At 38.7% G+C, this 18,542-nt stretch overlaps 3 protein-coding genes across 3 annotated transcripts; 1 reads left to right on the forward strand and 2 right to left on the reverse strand.

The window, feature by feature from the left end:
- The first annotated feature begins 219 nt into the window (after positions 1–219).
- On the forward strand, positions 220–1,185 carry LOC118576670 (olfactory receptor 51Q1). Its single transcript, XM_036176873.1, has one exon. It carries the CDS (start codon positions 220–222, stop codon positions 1,183–1,185), a length of 966 nt encoding a protein of 321 aa, XP_036032766.1.
- A 2,640-nt stretch (positions 1,186–3,825) lies between these two features.
- On the reverse strand, positions 3,826–4,776 carry LOC118576708 (olfactory receptor 51I2-like). Its single transcript, XM_036176915.1, has one exon. The coding sequence runs from the start codon at positions 4,774–4,776 to the stop codon at positions 3,826–3,828; it is 951 nt and encodes a 316-aa protein (XP_036032808.1).
- A 7,126-nt stretch (positions 4,777–11,902) lies between these two features.
- Positions 11,903–12,847, reverse strand: LOC118573929 (olfactory receptor 51I1). The gene has a single exon (XM_036174504.1). It carries the CDS (start codon positions 12,845–12,847, stop codon positions 11,903–11,905), a length of 945 nt encoding a protein of 314 aa, XP_036030397.1.
- Positions 12,848–18,542: the final 5,695 nt, after the last annotated feature.

Raw genomic sequence — 18,542 nt, forward strand, 5'->3', positions numbered from 1 at the left:
TAGCTAAATATTAGTACACAGCATGAGGAATACAAGTTGAAAGAAATAAGTTTATCTTGAATAGAAATTTATATGCAAATCCTCAGTGTTCAGCTTCTGGTTGTTGAATGACTCAGGGGTGATCTGTAGCCTATACCCTTGATTGTACTGATTATATGAACAATGAATCTGTTACAGTATCATACTAATGCTGTTCTTAATGTGGAATGCAAATTCTGGATGTTGCATCCACCAAGCATGTCAGAAGTAACTAATACCACTCACGATCCATTCTACTTCATCCTCACGGGCATCCCTGGATTTGAGGCTCTCCATCTCTGGATCTCCATCCCCTTCTTCTGCCTCTATACCATCTCCATTATGGGAAACATCACCATTCTCACTGTCATCCGCACAGAGCCATCTCTCCGCCAGCCCATGTACCTCTTCCTCTCCATGCTGGCCCTCACTGACCTGGGTCTCACTCTCACCACACTGCCCACCGTCATGCAGCTCCTCTGGTTCAACATTCGGGAAATCAGCTTTGAGGCCTGCTTTGCCCAGTTCTTCTTCCTCCATGGGTTTTCCTTTATGGAATCATCTGTTCTTTTGTCTATGTCCTTTGACCGTTATGTGGCCATCTGCCGCCCACTCCATTATGCCTCCATCCTCACCAATGAAGTCATTGTTAGAATTGGGTTGACCATCATTTGCCGCTGTGTTTTAGCTGTTCTTCCCTCCCTTTTCCTGCTCAAGCGCCTGCCCTTCTGCCATTCCCACATTCTCTCTCACTCCTACTGCCTCCACCAGGATATGATTCACCTGGTCTGTGCTGACATCAGGGTCAACAGCTGGTATGGATTTGCTCTGGTTCTGCTCATTATTGTGTTAGACCCTCTGCTCATTGTACTGTCCTATGCACTCATCCTGAAAAGTATCTTGAACACAGCCACTTGGACTGAGCGACTCCGGGCTCTTAACAACTGTCTGTCCCACATGCTGGCTGTTCTGGTTCTCTATGTCCCCATGGTTGGTGTGTCTATGACTCACCGCTTTGCCAAGCATGCCTCTCCATTGGTCCATGTTCTCATGGCCAATATCTACTTGTTGGCACCTCCTGTGATGAACCCCATCATTTACAGTGCAAAGACCAAGCAGATCCGCCAGGGAATCACTCGCCTCCTCTTGCAGAGAAAAGTGCACTGAAGATTGACGTTCACATTGAAAGGAGTGATCTTATGTATGTAACATGGATCAAGCATAAATATTACACCATAAATTGTGCATAGCAAAGATGCAGAGAAGAACAGGTGCTCTGTAGAACACTCCCAGCTGATAGAAGAGACATTGCTGTCTGACTGGAGATTAAAAGGAGAATTTTTTTTTGAAGCTCAGGTTTGCTTTTCTCTAACCACTTGCCTTTGAGATGAAGAAATCCATTTTTAAAATGTAGAATTTTTCTTTCTTCTCCACAGTGTTTTGAACATATGGTAATGTATATTATTTTCTTTTGTAAACTCAAAATTCTTATAATATATGAACATGCTCATTGACGCTATAGCCTTCACTTGCCTCTTTCATTACTAAATGCTAGGATTTAATTAAACATGGGTTCTTATATAATTTTACCTCATAAGAATGGAAGAAACTCCATGGACTAGGAGACCAGTTGAAGAAAAAATAAACCACAGGCCTTGGTGCTACATGAAAGACAAATAAATGCTATCTATCAAGTGCTGAAGCAGAATAAGTTTAAGAAACTGAGAGTTTGGGGAAACAGGAATGTGAGAAACAATTTAATTAATTCCATGCAGAGTTCACTTAAATTGTGGGATTTGCTTCCAGAAGCATCCGCTAAGCAATGGCTCTGAACAGTAACAGAACAACTCTGATATCAGCTTCTAATGTCTGTTATCAAGCAACTTTGATATCCTCTCCTTATGTCTGTTATCAAGCTTTCCAGTGTTAACATCTGCAGGAAAAACAGAAAGTAAAATGCACACGAACCTAGGTCTCATTTATTAACAAATATTTATTTGAGATCAAAATAATTGTTCATATCATTAAGAGATCACTTCCTATCTAAATTTTTCATGTAATGTAAAAATTTTTAATCTTCTATTGTTTACATAAATTATATGCTAAGTGTACTTTTTAGTTTTTTTTAACTGCTTCTTTTATTTTTTGATATTATAATTACATCATGGCTCCCTTCCCTTTTCTCCCTCCAAACCCTCCTGTATATCAGACTTTCTCTCTTTCAAATTCAAGGGTTTTTAACAACAATATAGGATAGCTATTTTGGAAACACATATTTAAATATGTATGTATGTATGTGTGTGTGTTTTGTCACATATATTTATAATAGAATAAACATTAAATAATTTCAAGCACAAAAATGTACTTCATAGTCAAGGCTTTGTTGGAGACAAAAATAAAAAGTGAATTTAAGGCAACAAATGTGTTGATGTAAATATCTGTTATAGAATATATTCTCAAATTACTAAAGTCATTTATTAAAACATTATATATCTAGACTCATGGAGTATTTAAGTGTATGATGAACTAATTTAAACCTACTATAATATCTCTGAAAATGAACTCTCATCAACTACATATATTTATTATAAAATATTAGCTATCAACCTGAAAACACTTAAGCTAGACAGATTTTTTTGTTGTCTTAGAGAATATATAAACAAAATTTTTATAATTGCTGTTCCAAACAAAACAAGTAATTCAAAAAATTACTGTGTACAGGTGACTGCTGAACTAAGTGAATAGGGAGGAATGGTCTACAAAATGGAAAATATTGTCATTGTAATTGGGGGCCTTGAGTTGAGAGAGGCTGAGGGCCTGGTGCTAGACATGTGAACCAACTCTACACAAGAAGCTGAGGTTGCAGAGGTGAGAGTATGGCCATCCCTATTGGATGAGGCTTTCTATGAGACCACAGGCAAATGGAGAAAGAAATGATTAGACCTGTGCTTACAGAGCTGAGTGAGATAAGGTGTCAAGGAAGAGAACAGAACATACCTCACAGTGTGTTGAACAAATGAAGGATGAGGATGAGGGGCTGGAAGGAAGGCAGGGGGAAGACAGATCACTCAAGAATCATGCCTGGGCAGCTGAGTCTGCTCATGTTTTACTTTATGCCTCTGTTGAGATCATTCAGTCAATGCACATCCCAGAGTCATTAAATACACATGAATTCTGGTTGTGGAAAACATTGCACAGTGTGTTGGAGGAAGAATCACTTCCTTACTTATATAGCAAGGTAGCTTCATAGGTAAGTTATAACATAATTTACTATTTAAACATGGACAATTTCAGAGTCAAAGGGGGTTCTATCATAATAAAGAAAATGTTTAAACCATGACTATCTGGGGCAAACAGGAAAAGTATACTCATTCAAAGGCACATTTCCAAAATTGCCTTTCTTAATTAAGGGGGACACTTCATCCCTTGGAATCCCATAAAAGCGAGTTTTTTATTTATTTTAGTTTATATACTATTAAATCTCAAAACTATTATTAACTTGCTATTTGCCAAGAGTTAGGATGGAATAAAAAGTAAATTTATTATCTCTGCCTTCAATTATTATATGTGATTAGAGAAGAAAAGTATGGATGTGTGTATTCAGAGACACATGTATGTCAATAAAATGTAAGATGGGATGCATTTGAGTATGTCACTTGTAATTCAGAATCAAATTTGTAGTAATGCTATGAATTCCTTCCTCATTTTCATTGTCAAATGCTTAACCAAAAACTGTACCTGTGGGAAACTTACAACCAGAGTTTATGGATTCAATAACAATTCCTGTCCCCGCCCCAAGTCTGTGATTCAGATCAATCCCTTCTTGCAGGAGAACAAGGAGGCAATTCCCTGTTGAATTGGACGTGTCTTGACACTGTATATAATGGGATTGAGCACTGGTGGCACAAAAAGATAAATGCTCGACATGAGTGTATGGACCACTGGTGACGCATGCTTCGCAACACGATGCATCACGGACACACCAATCATAGGCACATAATATATAAGCACTGCACAGATATGTGACACACATGTGTTGAGTGCCTTCCTCCGACCCTCCCCAGAAGCAATACCCATCACTGTGTAAAGAATGAGCCCATAAGAAACCACAATGAGCAGTGAGTCCAGCCCAAAAGTGGCCAGGACAATGGCCAAGCCAAGAATGCTGTTCAGCCTAGTATCTGCACAAGGCAGCTGGATCAGGTCTGAGTGGAGGCAATAGGAATGGGAGAGGACATTTATGTGACAATATGGCAGTTGTTTTAAAAGAATTGGAAGTGGGCCCATGAGTGCAATGCTCTTCAGTGTAATACCCATTCCCATGAATATGATCCGAGGCAGAGTTAGGATGGCTGTATAGCGGAGAGGGTTGTAGATGGCTACAAAGCGGTCATAACTCATGGCCAATAGGACTCCTGACTCCATGCCAGAGAAAGTGTGAATGAAGAACATTTGGGCCAAACAGCCATCAAAGTTAATTCTATATGCATCAAGCCAAAGAATGCCCATAACAGTGGGCAGTGTGGACACCGAGACTCCCACCTCAGAGATGGCCAGCATGGAGAGGAACAAGTACATTGGCTCATGGAGAGCTGAGTCTGCCTGAACTGCTGCCATGATAAGGCTGTTGCCCACAATGGCAACCATGTACATGATGAAAAAGGGAATGGAGAGCCAGCCATGTTGGGCCTCCAGTCCTGGAATTCCAGTCAGGAAGACTGATAGCAGGTCAAGACTTTCATTGTTCTCTGCTCCCATGACACCAACAATAGAGATAAGTCTTCACCTGTGTTTGAAAGAAACTGAAGTTAGCCAACACCTGTTGAGTAATACCTGTTAGCATCCACTATAAAAACTGAAGGAAGTGAGGAAGGCGGTGGGTAAAGCAACCTAAAAGACATTCAGCCTTTCTTCATGGTCCTCTAAGTCCCCAGTGCCCACCTATTACATGTCAAAGAGTTATTTCAGATTTCTCAATCTTATAAGAGATTGCTTTTTTGTTTATTCTCTTATAAAACGAAGGTACAGTATTCTCATATTTAAATGAGTAGAAGTTAGGGAATATTGATATTCAGGGCTCATGTTTCTGATTTTCTAAGGTGGTGAAAGTGAATCTCTAATCTAGGTTAGAGTCATTATGGAGCTAAATTTTCACTCCGCTACTGTAAATATGAGAAGACAAGAAAACCTAAGTAAGTACTTATGTCCACATGTTCTCAGTCTATTCCAGGCAGGAAGCAATATATTGAATAAATTGAGATTGTGCCTTTAGAAGGCTGGAAACTAAAGTTCTAGTTGAAAATGTGAACTTACAAGTTACCTATGAGTAGAAAACAGAGTTTAGCAAACCTATCAATGATGAAGTGCTACAAAATGAGATTTGACCCTGAATCCATGGACTGAGCAAAAATGCAGATAAATGGCTCCATCAGCCATCAAGGGACCAATCAGAATGTGAAAATACTAAAGTTTAGAATTATGTGGTATAGTTTAATACGATGTAATATAATGAATGGTAGTTAGCATAGTAAATAAATTTTCTAAAATAAATTTGAACAGTAAATGCAATGATACTCAAGCTAAGTAAGTTCCAGTCATGTGTTTAGTCATTCACAACAGAGTAGATATGTGAATCACTGCTTCTATGTGACTCATTCATGATTACTCAGTGTTGAGGTGATGAGGACAGTGGTGAACTGGTGGGCAGACCAACACTGCAGCTGCCCAGGCCCAGAACCAGGATTATGAATTGGCCTGCCCCAACATCCACCCCATCCATTTTTCCAGTAATTCCTAATATTTGCCTAAGTTTAAATACATAGCAAATTTGTGTAAAAATATTGGATGATAAATAATCGAAATATATAAGCAATAACTGAAGTTTCAAAAATGGTACTTTATAATTCTTCTCCATGCTGCACATTGCTCATACTAAATTCCTTTGTCTACTTCTCAGAATTCTAGGTTTTAATTCACAGACCACCCAGGTTCTTTTGGCATGATTCCTTCTGGAGAGTAAATTTAACATGAATGAACAGTTTACACAATGACAGCTTTTCATAATACTGGGTAAACATAAATAAAAATTTATCTTAGTCCTAACTTTATAAGATTTTATAGATTGCTTGAGCAGAATATAACAGTATTTATAACAAATATTGACAATTATTGTTTATAATTTATAATATTTCTATCCAGAAACATGCTTAAAATTCTTCTTGAGAACAAGTATTCTCTTGTATTTATTTTAAGCCTAAATTCTTGGGCATAGCGATAGTCCATGAAATGAATCTTTCAAAGTTATCTCCTTACCACTTTACTGATTCCTGCATCATTCTTGGGACAGTCTACCAGTTTAAAAATATGGCTCTACAATTGACTTTTTATTCTTTTCTAAAAGTATTCTAATACTGTTGATTTCCACAAAGAGAAATATTCCAAAAACACTATTCAGCTTTCTTGTGCTGAGGATCATATTTTTCCCATTATTGGTATCAGGTTTACATTAGCCAAACTTACCATAGTGCCATTTGAAGCTGAGAGGTAATCCTGTGCTGGTTACAGAGTTAATACTCAGGTGGCTGGTAGTGCCCAGCAGTGGTCTTCCTTTGTCTTTTTATTATTTGTAGTGCATACTGCTGTGGTATCTATCTGTTGAAATTTGTGAATATGTCTTCAATGAGGGTATTTTGAAAACTCTAGAAACTCATTGAAGAAATTAACTTCATAGCAGGGCATGGTGGTACACACCTTGGGAATCAGAGGCAGGCAGATCTCTGAGTTCAGGGCTAGCCTGGTCTGCATAGCAAGTTCTAGGGACAGCTATATAGGAGACTCTGCCTCAAAAATAAATAAACAAAACCCAAACAAATATGCCCCGTAACTCACTTGTAATTGTTTCTAGAAAAATGATTGGTACACACTGTGTGTACTTCTGCCCTCCCTGTTAGACTATGGACTCTTTTAAGGTCTTATTTTTGACTGATCAAGTACCCTCCACAGTACCTTCTATGATTGTGCTTTTGGAAAATCAGAAGCATGACTAGATGAATAGAAGTTTAGATGTGATGCCCAGCCAAAATTGAGAGTCCTGGGTTCCATATTCTAGACAGTCATCAAACCAACAGTGACTCATGAAAAAAATCCACATGGGGTACTTCGGAAAAAATTGGGATAGTGAGCTTTAACAAGAGGGGACTACAGTGGAGATGAGTGGGGCCAGGGATGACAGGAGGTGAGTAAGTGTGGGGGTCACCAGAAGGTAGTTCGAAGCTCATAAGAGGAATGTTTTTCCCAGAGTTAAAGGTACATTGTTTGTAGACAGTAGAGATATTCAAAGACAGAATAAGCCCACATGGGAGTATGGAGGGAGCTATCTGCACCTGCTGAACTGAGATTAAAGATCTGTGCAGCTCTCTGCCTGACCTCAGGCCTAAGGTTGCAGGCAATCAAGGTCTCTTCCATTCTGTGACAGAATTTCTAATGACTGTGGATCATTGTGAGACATGACAGAGACTAGTTTTTAGCCAATGTTATGGGGGCACTATTATTATTATTATTATTATTATTATTATTATTATTATTATTATATCATGTGTATTACTAAGTTCACCTCTGCCAATCCCAACTGAAAGCACCTTGGAAACCATAGGGCATTTGAATCAGTATTACTCTTTCTACAGAAAACCTACATAACTGTGAGATTTGTTGACTTGTTTGTTGTTTTAACCTCTCTGTCATTGACTAAACAAATCATAGCATCTATTCAAATACACAGAGGAATTAACAGAAATTCGAAAATACAGAAGCATGATCATAATGATTGAAAAGTGAATAGGATGATAGATAAAATTATACTTCTTGCACACATATCAAGAAAACACAGATTCAACATCACCTGAGAGGGCTTTATGAATGAATCCTTAGATTTATAGATGGCCAAAGTTTGCAATGGTTCCAGAGTGGCCTCAGGCAGCCACTAGTCAAAACAGAAGATGAACTTTATATATCGAGGCAAGAGCTTTGGAGTTCTCTTTTGTCCCAGTGTGATGATGAATGAGCTGTACTGGGAAATGAAGAGGATGAGATCTCACTTGGGGAATGAAAATCAAAAACTTTTTAAAAACTTTTTCCCTTGGAGAGATTTTATCCTCTCTCCCCAGAGATAAAAATTTCAGCTCCTTCCATATGATGAAGATAGAGAAAAGAACTTCTGGGCTCACTACCTGAAACTCTCATCCTTGCACAAATAACCAGGCCAAAATTAAAATTGTGCTTAGAATCCAGAGGCATGATCTTTGAATACTAAACTTTAAACAGTTCCAGTTTCCAGGCAGAACCTGAAGTTTATGAAAAGAGAGCTCAGAGAGCTGAGGACTTAAGCAATCAGAATTTGACCTTGGTTACATTCATCCATTTATTCCTACTGTCCCCTAGCCGGTTTCCTATTCAATACTTTGATCTTCTACTGAACCCTCCACCAACTTCCACAAGTTCAGGGCCTCTGCTAGAATAGACATTTCAGGGCAATGAAGGAACGTGAGACTCAAACTTACACAGATATTGGTTGAGTCCTACCCAGGTACCCTGACTGCTTCACAATTGTAAGACATTGACTTTCTTTCAACTTTGAACTTGATTTTCTTAGAATAGTTAAATATCTATATGAGACAGTTATTCACGTGGGAAAAGGCTTGTTTGATTTGAGTTGAATGTAGTGTATATAATAGCCTTACCATAAGCTTTGAGGCAGATCCCAATTTCCCACCCCCAGTAGGTTTTTCTTCTGTGTCTGTTCTTCTATATAAATATTTCATGTACCTTTTCTTCATTTTGGTTTCTGATTGAATGAGGCCTTGTTGAGGAAAAAATGAAAGGAAAGCTGATTTCTCTTTCTGTCAAGCAGTGCATGAGAGTGGAAAGGAAAATGGAGTTTGGCAAAGAGATTTCTCCTCCTGTGGAGTTCTGGAGTATTGGAAGATGAGGTGGAAATAATTGTTGTTATACTATTAGTTGGACTGGAATAATGAGTTTGAAACTTAGATGTAAAATTCAAAAGAACTTAGATAAAAATAATATTGTAACATCACAGAATTGATTTCAAAAGTCATGGGGTGCTGTGACTCTTCCATGTCTCTAGTGACCTTTGGCTTTTGTCCTTTTACAAAATCTGCAGCTATATCTATCAAGTGAATGGATAAATTTTCTTTTAAATCTCAAATATTTATTCATTCCAGTAGTGATAATACTATAATATCAGTGCAATACATAACATCATTGCAAATATTGACATAAAATGTTTATTGTAAATGCCAGCAGTCACCAGTGAGAAGACATTTGCACATTCATGTTTATTGCAGGACTAGTCATAATAGTCAAGATGTAGAACCTGCCTACATGCCCATCAACAGATGAATGGATAAAGCATGTTATACCCATGAGATAGAATTTTAATCAGCTGGAAAGAGAATGAAATTAGGTCATTTGCAAATCAAGTTCTCCTTGTGAAGCAAAATAATCCAGATTTAGAAAGAAAAACATTATGTTTTTCTCATATACAGAATCTACATTTAAATGTGAATAGATATGAAATGTTTAGATAATATGAAAGTAAAAAGGCAACAGGGAGGGAAAATAGATAAGAGAAAATAAAGACATACTACATGGCCTTGTGTGATTATGCAAATGTGTGAGCATGTGTATGTGAATATGTGTGTATGTATGTGAGCATGTATGTGTGCATGTTTGTGTGTGCATGCATTTATGTGTGTGTGTGCACACATGTGTCTGTGTGTGCACGTTTGTTTGTAATATGAAAACAAAAGGAGGACTATTTGGAGGCAGAAAAAACTAACAGGAGGGAGGAGGGGAGACAAGGAAATGTTTGTGGGAGTGAATACAAGCCCACATGATAAATATACTTACATGAAAATGTCATAAACTATTTTATGTGCTCACTACAAAGTAGTACAGATTCAGAAAGAAAACTTTGTTGCTTTCTCTCACATATAGATCTCTCTCTCTCTCTCTCTCTCTCTCTCTCTCTCTCTCTCTCACACACACACACACACACACACACACACACATACACACACACACACACACACACACACAAGACATTAAGGTAGTAAAAGAACTATTTAAGAAGTCATGGGAACTAGTAGAGAGGAGATGGAGAACAGGAAAATGTAATGGGGGAATATGTTCAAAGCACTTGACATGCTTGAATGAAAATACTATTATAAAACACACCAGTAAAACAAATATACACTAATAAAACATTCTAAATGAATGTTGTGTTAAATTTTAGCCATTTGTGATAGAAATCATGAGGTTCCTCCAAGCTGAAAGTTTAAGTGGAGAAATAAATACATCCTTTTAAGCATAAGTGGAATGTTTCACAGTAGAGTAAATGATTTCTCAGGAAACTTCCTTGTCAGGGCACTTATACAAATTGAATTCTCATTGATACACTCTGATCCCTCATCTCATCTTAAAAGCTAACCTGCTTTTCTCTTTAGTTCTATCTACTTATTTGACAGTCTCATCTAAATTTTTTTTATGTCGGGTGGGTTTAGATAACAGGGATCAGAATTGTGAGGAAAGGGAAGCCTATCCTGGGACAGCCAGTGTGAGATGACTGGAGGATGCTCATCAAACTCTCATCTGAAGCCAAGCTTGTTTAACCTCCACCACCTCGCTGCGATGGGATGGCAGTAAGTCTGCGCTCTCTTCACCATGGATACCACACTGCTGAGATGAATTAGTTTTCCCCAGCTCTATGAACCATCCACTGGACTTGAATAATCTCTTTAGACCTTGTTCCCATGCTTCTGAAGAGGAAACTTCATTGAACAAAATTAATTATGCCTTTCCCCAAATATTCCAAGTTAAAGATATCAGAATAAGTCAGGCAATTTATTAAGACACAAACTGCTGTATCCACTCTCCAGAATCTCTTTCATGAACTTAGGGAAGGGTCCTTGGAGTTGTCATGGCCCACAAATTTCCAGGTGTGACTCATGATGCTGGTCTGGGAATTACACACAGAGAACTGTTTTCAAACACTTAGTACTATGTGTCCAATCACCCTTACCCCACAGCAAGTGTACAGCACTTGGTACCTGGAAAGTCTTCTGAGACTTACTATGCTTTCTCAGGTACAGTCATCAAGTTCTTATTTAATGTAGTTCTCACTTGGTAAAGTGAATGAGGAGCTCAAGATTCTGTTCTCTAACAAGATTTGAAGTGTGTTGTGTTGCCTATTGGATCACAACTGGAGAGCTGAGGCTCTAAATTTTCTGGCTAAATATTTTATCTCAGGCAAAGTATTTTTTGGGGCAAGACCTTAGCCCTCCCTTCATGCTACCATCCTGAAGTAAACACTCTATCTAACCTCTGTCATCTTTCAGAAGCTAATTCCTAGCCACCTAACATAGCCTGTCCTTATTTCTGTAAATATATCAACACCAAACCTCCATAGCATTTTTTTTTCATTTAACTTTACCAGCTCGTTCCTTGTGATTTTAGAATTCCCTGTGTTCAAGACAGTTTGCCCTGTAAGACTTTTGTTATTCCTGAAAAATAACCAACATTTTTTTTCAGGATATCAGTTGTTTGTACATCTTTTGACATGTATCTCTGTTCATTTAGTAATGTATTATATTCACCATTATAACATTCTTAGTAACTAGCATAGGATTATCACAGTCAGTGACCAATAACTAAGTACATCATTGTATTAAGTTAGACATTGTTTTATTGATTTCAAATTCACAACTATTAAGAGCTTGAGTCTTCTATGTTGTTTTAGCAAATTCTTAAATTTGGCAGACAAAACACAGTCCTTCCTCTAAAGGAGCTCCCTTGGTATCTGCAGTATTCCTCAAGTCTGAGATTTATGGAAGACCTTGAGGATGCCTTTGCGTATCTCCTTGGTCTTCACGCTATAGATGATGGGGTTGAGCATGGGAGGTACAAAAAGATAGACGTTGGACATCATAACATGAACAACAGCTGGAGCACTTTTCCAGAAGCGGTGGATCATAGAGACGGCAATTATGGGGACATAAAAGGCTAGCACTGCACAGATGTGTGATATACAGGTGTTAAGTGCCTTGAGTCGCTGCTCCTGGGAAGCAATGGCCAATACAGCTCTTAAGATCAATGCATAGGACAGAAGGATGAAAACTGAATCCACACCATATGTGAAAATGACCACAAAGAGGCCATAGATATTATTAACATGGATGTCTCCACATGCCACTTTCATCAGATCCGGATGGAGGCAATATGAGTGATGCAACACATTGCCCTTGCAAAAGGGCAATCGTTTTACAAGAAAAGGGAAAGGGAAGAGGGTAGTGAAACTTTTGGTAAGGATACCCAGGCCCATAGCCAAGATGCGGCTATTGGTAAGCACAGTGGAATAACGTAGTGGATCACAGATAGCCACAAAACGGTCAAAGCTCATGGCAAGAAGTATGCCAGATTCCATGAAAGAAAACGTGTGAATGAAGAACATCTGGACCAGACAGGCATCAAAACCAACATGGCGGTAGTTGAAGCAGAAGGTAGCAAGCACAGTGGGAAGTGTAGATAGGGACACTCCCAGATCATTGAGAGAGAGCATAGAGAGGAAATAGTACATGGGCTGGTGCAGTGGAGGTTCCCGAATGACCAGAGCAATGATACTGAGGTTACCTGAAATGGAGATGAAGTAGAGGAAGCAGAAAATCAGGGCAATCCAAGCTTGGCCTGTCTGCATCCCAGGAATGCCTGTCAGCTGTAGTGTGGCTGGCTGGAAGGGAGTGCCATTCAAGCCTAGCATGGCAGGCAGATGGGAGAATGCAGATGAGGGTTAGACCCAAGAGGGGATGTGAAGGGAGTTCTTCACTTTCTTTCTTTCAGATATCCTGTCTCCAACACAAAATGTCAGAGATTTAATGTGTGTGCCTGCATTCTACCTTCCCCATCAGCCTGTTAGTTTCTTGAGAAAGGAACATATGTCCATTTATTTCTGTACTGTCAGGCACAGTATACTCCCAAGGACAGAGTGGAAACTCTATGAAAGGCTGGTGATAAAATGAGTGCCTATAACATAGCACCAGGGTAGAAGCCCACGTGAGCAAAGCCCTCTGGCCATACCATTCACTACAGTATTCTACCACTTCCCCCTAGACTCCAGAAATCATATCCTGGGAACTGGAGAGAAAAACATTAGTTAAGGTAGACCAGAAATAAGAAAATGCCCATGCCTTTGGGAACTCACCAGTTGATAGCATAGATAAACTAAATGTAGCCACAAAACTGTGGCTCCAATAACCTTTAACCAGCTTTGCCTTAACTTCCCAGTGCTATGGTCACCCTGAAATTGTCAACACACACACACACACACACACACACACACACACACACACACACACACACAATCCTACCTCTGAATTCTTAAATTCCATGTTTTTACATTTCAATGTTAGATTTTTACCGCCCAGCTCTCTTGCCATCTAATGTTTGTGCCTTGCTTAGGAAACTCTATAGTCGCTCCATTTTCTCCTGGTCAATTTATCCATTAGCTTTTCCTCTTTCATGCCCTTCCTGATATACTCACAGTTACCCTGACCTCTGCCTTTCTTCTCTTTGAAATTCATATAGAAAACCACAGATGTAAAATAAAATTTCAGGGTCCCTCTCCCCCAGATCCACTTTCTACCAGCTTCCCTTAAAATCTACATCTTAATTTTCTACCTACATTAGTTTCTTTGTGTATTCTTCCTTTATAGGAACCTCTTTCTCTATCTTTAAGCAGCCATAATAATGCCAGTAAAAGAAATAATAGAATCATGAACACCAAGAAACCACATCATAAAAGACTACTTTTGTAGTTTTTGTTCAAAGGTGCTTCCATGATGCCTGAAAGCCCAAAATTAAAGCTCTATATTGGTACATAAGTAAAATTTCTCCTTAGATCCTTGCCATTTCTGGAGTTGTCATTCTATTCTTAGTATCCTAGGTAAGCACACTGAAATTTGATGGTGACAAGAGTCTGGAGAAAGTAAACTTACTAGTCATAATCCTAAACATGTAAGAGGTATGAGAGGAAATCTATGTCTTGGCTTCTGTCTCCTCCAATTGAGAAATGAAAACGTTCCTTTCACTGTGGGGCTTCTTGTCATTTATTCTCTGCCAACTTCTCTTTCTATTTCAAATCAGGATGATGTCTCTAATAAGTTTTTTTCAGACTTAGTCTATACAGATCTGATCTGTTTTATTTTTTTTTATTGTAGACTGTCTCTGGATCAATACGAAATGGAAAAATTGTCAGCTCCAAGGAATACTAAGAACTCTTCCAAAACGAAGATTAATCTCAGTTCCTTTCCTTTGCTCTGGTGAGCCAACTGAAGGAATAGATGAAGGTGCCAGACCTTCCTGTCTGGGTAAAAGCTCTCAAAACCTCCCACATAAAGCAATTCCCACTCCAACTGAAGTCTTTTCTTTGATTTTCTGTTTGTGTATTAGTCAAAGCCCTTCAGTTGCAACCACTCTAGAAATAAAGGTCAGAAGATGGCAAACAGCATATTTGAGCATGTACATATATATCCAGAGCTCCTCTAATACCTCAGGAAATATGCATTTATACTTCCATACAAGCATGTCCAAGCATCTATAGTCACTATATCACATCCATAAGAGTGACGTGAATACACAGAACTTACCACATCGTCCTTTGTCACACCTGACACTATTATGCCATAAAACTTAGGAAAACCTATGGCTGCTTTATTGGCATTACATAATATATTACAAATATTTGTTCGTGTTTATACGTGTGTGTGTGTGTGTGTGTACTCCTTTACTTATAAATACACTCTCCGCACACATACTCACACAAGAAATAACAAATGCATCATTAGCAAACACACAATACTCTCACCAATTATGTTCTCATTAGACAATCAACAAAGAAATCAACTAAAAATTAAAAAGCATGCTGTTGAATGGGAAGTTTGTTCCTGTGGGGTTTTGTTTTTGTTTGCTTGTTTTTGTAGCTGAGTACCAGTAATCATAATTCAAAATACAGGCTTTTAAAATAAGACGTTTTTAAAAACCCTCAAGACAAAATATAAATTGATGCATCATCTCCTTAGCCTAATAACAAATAGTCTCGTATTAGAGTTTTGATTTAGATAGAACCTGGCACTTTCCTGTGATCCTTGACTTTAAAAGGAGATACATTTGGTCCATTGTGGAGGAGAGATACATAGATTATGTATCAAAATGACAGCATTTAAGTTATCTGGGTAAGAATCACCATGGTCAGTTTGAGGGAGGAGCACTCACTGGATGGGAGCTGTGCCTTTTCTCTGTCGCTGAATGTGCTGTGCTGTGGGTCCAGCCGTCAGAGCGGCCTCAATTCATCCCTTTAGGACACAAATTTATCACTCCTTCCAAATCCCAAAACTCTTTATGAAGTAGATAGCAGGAAAGTAGCATAATTAGCAGGGTGCCATCAATGAATAAGGGAGCTGTTCCAAAGGAGAATTGCTCCCAAGAGGATTTCATGCTTGGCCTCAGTAATTTTGATGTCATCATCTATACCCACTAGTGTGTCAATATTTCCTTGATGGAAATATCAACATACTACATATGATGCAGGGAAACCCACAGCCATAGTCACCCTGAGATCCCACAGGTGCTTTCTTGGACACTTTGGTTATTTACTAATATCCACATTCTATATATTTGCAAGAGACCAAAGAGCCATGCAAATTATTGAATTTCAATAAATAATATAAATGCTCACACATTTAGGGGGTGTAATTATGTCATATATTTGAAAAGTTTCCAAAAAGCAAGATGAATATATAAATGGTTAATAGAATGGACACGTGAGTAGATAGGAACCATGCACAACCACATTTTCATGGAAAATAGACAGCATTATGAACAAAGAGCCATCAGTCCTCTTTGGGAAGGTCAGATTCAAAGACAAGAGTAAGATTCACTAATATATAAACACTAAAGTAGCTCCCAGAGAAATCTGACTGACTTTGAAGAAGTTATGTACAATAAAATCTCCATTCCTCAGAAGTTGACAGAATTGTCGGTTACTTGGTCACGTTTCAGCGTCTTATGGTGAATTAGTTCTTTGCATAGTGCTTATTATGAATATGAAAACCCATGGGAGACCATTTATCCTACAATACTAACATTATAATCAGAGTAAGATGAATTAACCATGTTTTTGTTCTATCAAGGCAAGGTTTGTATGCCTTAGAATCCACTTCTTACCCTTGGCTGTCTGTTCTCCATACAGCAAGTGCTCAACTGTTATTTTGGGAATATTCCAAAGTCCTCTATCAGCCACTTTTCAGATAAATTCAGCTGGTGGGAAGCATTCACAGGTATGTAGAGTCTCTCTGCCCCAGCGTTACCTCCAGGTGTCACTCAGGTAGATCACACCTCTTCCATTCCTTCTTTTCTTGGGTTCAGCTTTGCTGCTATCTAATAATTCCAGCTCATGTCATTGCATAGTAGGAGCATCTGGTTATTGTAAATCTCCAAGATACATCACTGTCTGCTCTTCATTTTCTCATTTGCTTTGCAATCTGCATAGACAATGTCCAGGATAAAATTCATTTGAAGTTATCATGCTCGTTATCTTGTAACTAATCTCTCAGCTCTACCTTCAGTGCTACTTGTTTGTGATTTTATAGCTAAGCACTTCAAACTGTGTTCCTGCTTTGACAGTCAGCACCTAAGATAAGTGGCCATGGGGCATGAAGAACCAGGTCCAGAAGCAGGTTGTATGGCCACATTTGGTTTGTCCTACTGGGTTATTCCAATATTACTTCTCCACTTGAAAACAAGTGACTAATACCAGAAGCATTAGCTGGTTCCACTCTGCAGCTTTCCAAGATTTCTCAAAACAAGTTACTATGTGTTCTTAAAATTACCTCAAAACAAACCAGAAAAAAAAAAAAAACCTCCTCCAAACCCCTTTAAAATATCTATCACAAGTAACCTCTTCACTGAACTCTGGAGAGCCCAAGACCACCTAATCCATGGCCTCTCCTACAAAATCTTCACTTTCAGCTTTGTGGCCTGTTATTTCAAGATTGTACCATTTAATAATTCCAGATCCCTCCTTTTTCTCATCCTAGACTTAGAAGCCGTTTTCTGAATTTGCTAGTTCTAATGATAATTTTGAATTTTGTTTTATCTGTCATGCTTGTTTGGGTGGGAGCTTCACCTCAACCCCTGGCACTGTGGCATCCCTATACTCAAAGAGTCTGGAATGTTTGGGTGGGATCTCAACCTCAAACCCTGGCACCCTAACATCCCTATACCCAAAGAGTCTAGAATGTTATGGGGGAAGATCCACCTCAACTCACCTCCCCTATCTCTTTCCCTAAACCTGCTCCTTCAAAGCCCGCCAAACACAGCTCCTCCCCTAAAGAGGCTCAAGACCACTCCCACAGAGTATATAAGCTGCATCCCAGAAAACAGACAGGTGGTTCTTCCAGTGTCCTCTCTGAAGGGCCAGGAATTACCTGGGAGTGCTTTACCCATTAAACCTGGGCTTTTCCAATTCAGTCTGATTCAGTTTGCTGCATCAGCGGAGAGGCCTTCAGGGTGCAAAAACTTCTCAATGCTCTCTAACACATGGTTAATAATTCTGTATATAAGTTGTTTTGGTTCTTATGTTTTGACTGGACTATAAGTAATCTCGATTTTGTTGCTTCCTGGAATGAGACTCACAAACATCTGAATCCTACTATTAACAGAACATGATGTGCACTTAACACATGTTAACTAGAAATAAATGTGGAAGTTGCCACTTCCCAGGACTGAGTGAGAAGCGATTGGAGCTTTGAGATCAGACATTCATGGAGCAGAGGAAGCCTTGCATTTCATGGATGAGGCACATCCTAGATAGAACAGCATGATTCTGGCTTGTACCCTTTTCAAATGAGTACATGGCTCTAACAAAGCAAAAATCTGGGTTTTGGATGGACTCATAAATATAAATACCAATGACATATTAGTTTAAATCAAATACAGAATGAGAAAACAATGAAGAGGAGCTTCTTTGAATAGGAAATCAACAAATGAAAAACTAGCTCTGAATTATTTATCTATTATTTAATAGATAAACTAAATACCTAAATGCCAGTAAACCATGGAACTTCCCTCTTCCCTAGATAAGAATCCAGAGACTTGTGTTAGCAAGTGAAGAATGGGAGGAGACCAAAGGTGTAACTGAATGCTGGGTAGTTGTGTGGTTACACTAGACCATAATTTCTAACTACTCATCCGAAGATACTTCACTATCTGGATATGATCCCCAAAATTCAGAGAACTGAGTTTCAACAGAGGATTTAGGAATAACTGGGCCCACTCAACACTTTCAAGGGATAAGAATAAAAATATAGACTTATTTTCTCTTCACCCTTTATTTCCTGGGCTTACACATTGCCTATGGCATAAAGCTGAGATTTCTTGGGCATTGGGCCTCACAGGTA

Source organism: Onychomys torridus, chromosome 1, assembly GCF_903995425.1.
Source record: "Onychomys torridus chromosome 1, mOncTor1.1, whole genome shotgun sequence".
Classification (NCBI taxonomy): Eukaryota; Metazoa; Chordata; class Mammalia; order Rodentia; family Cricetidae; genus Onychomys; species Onychomys torridus.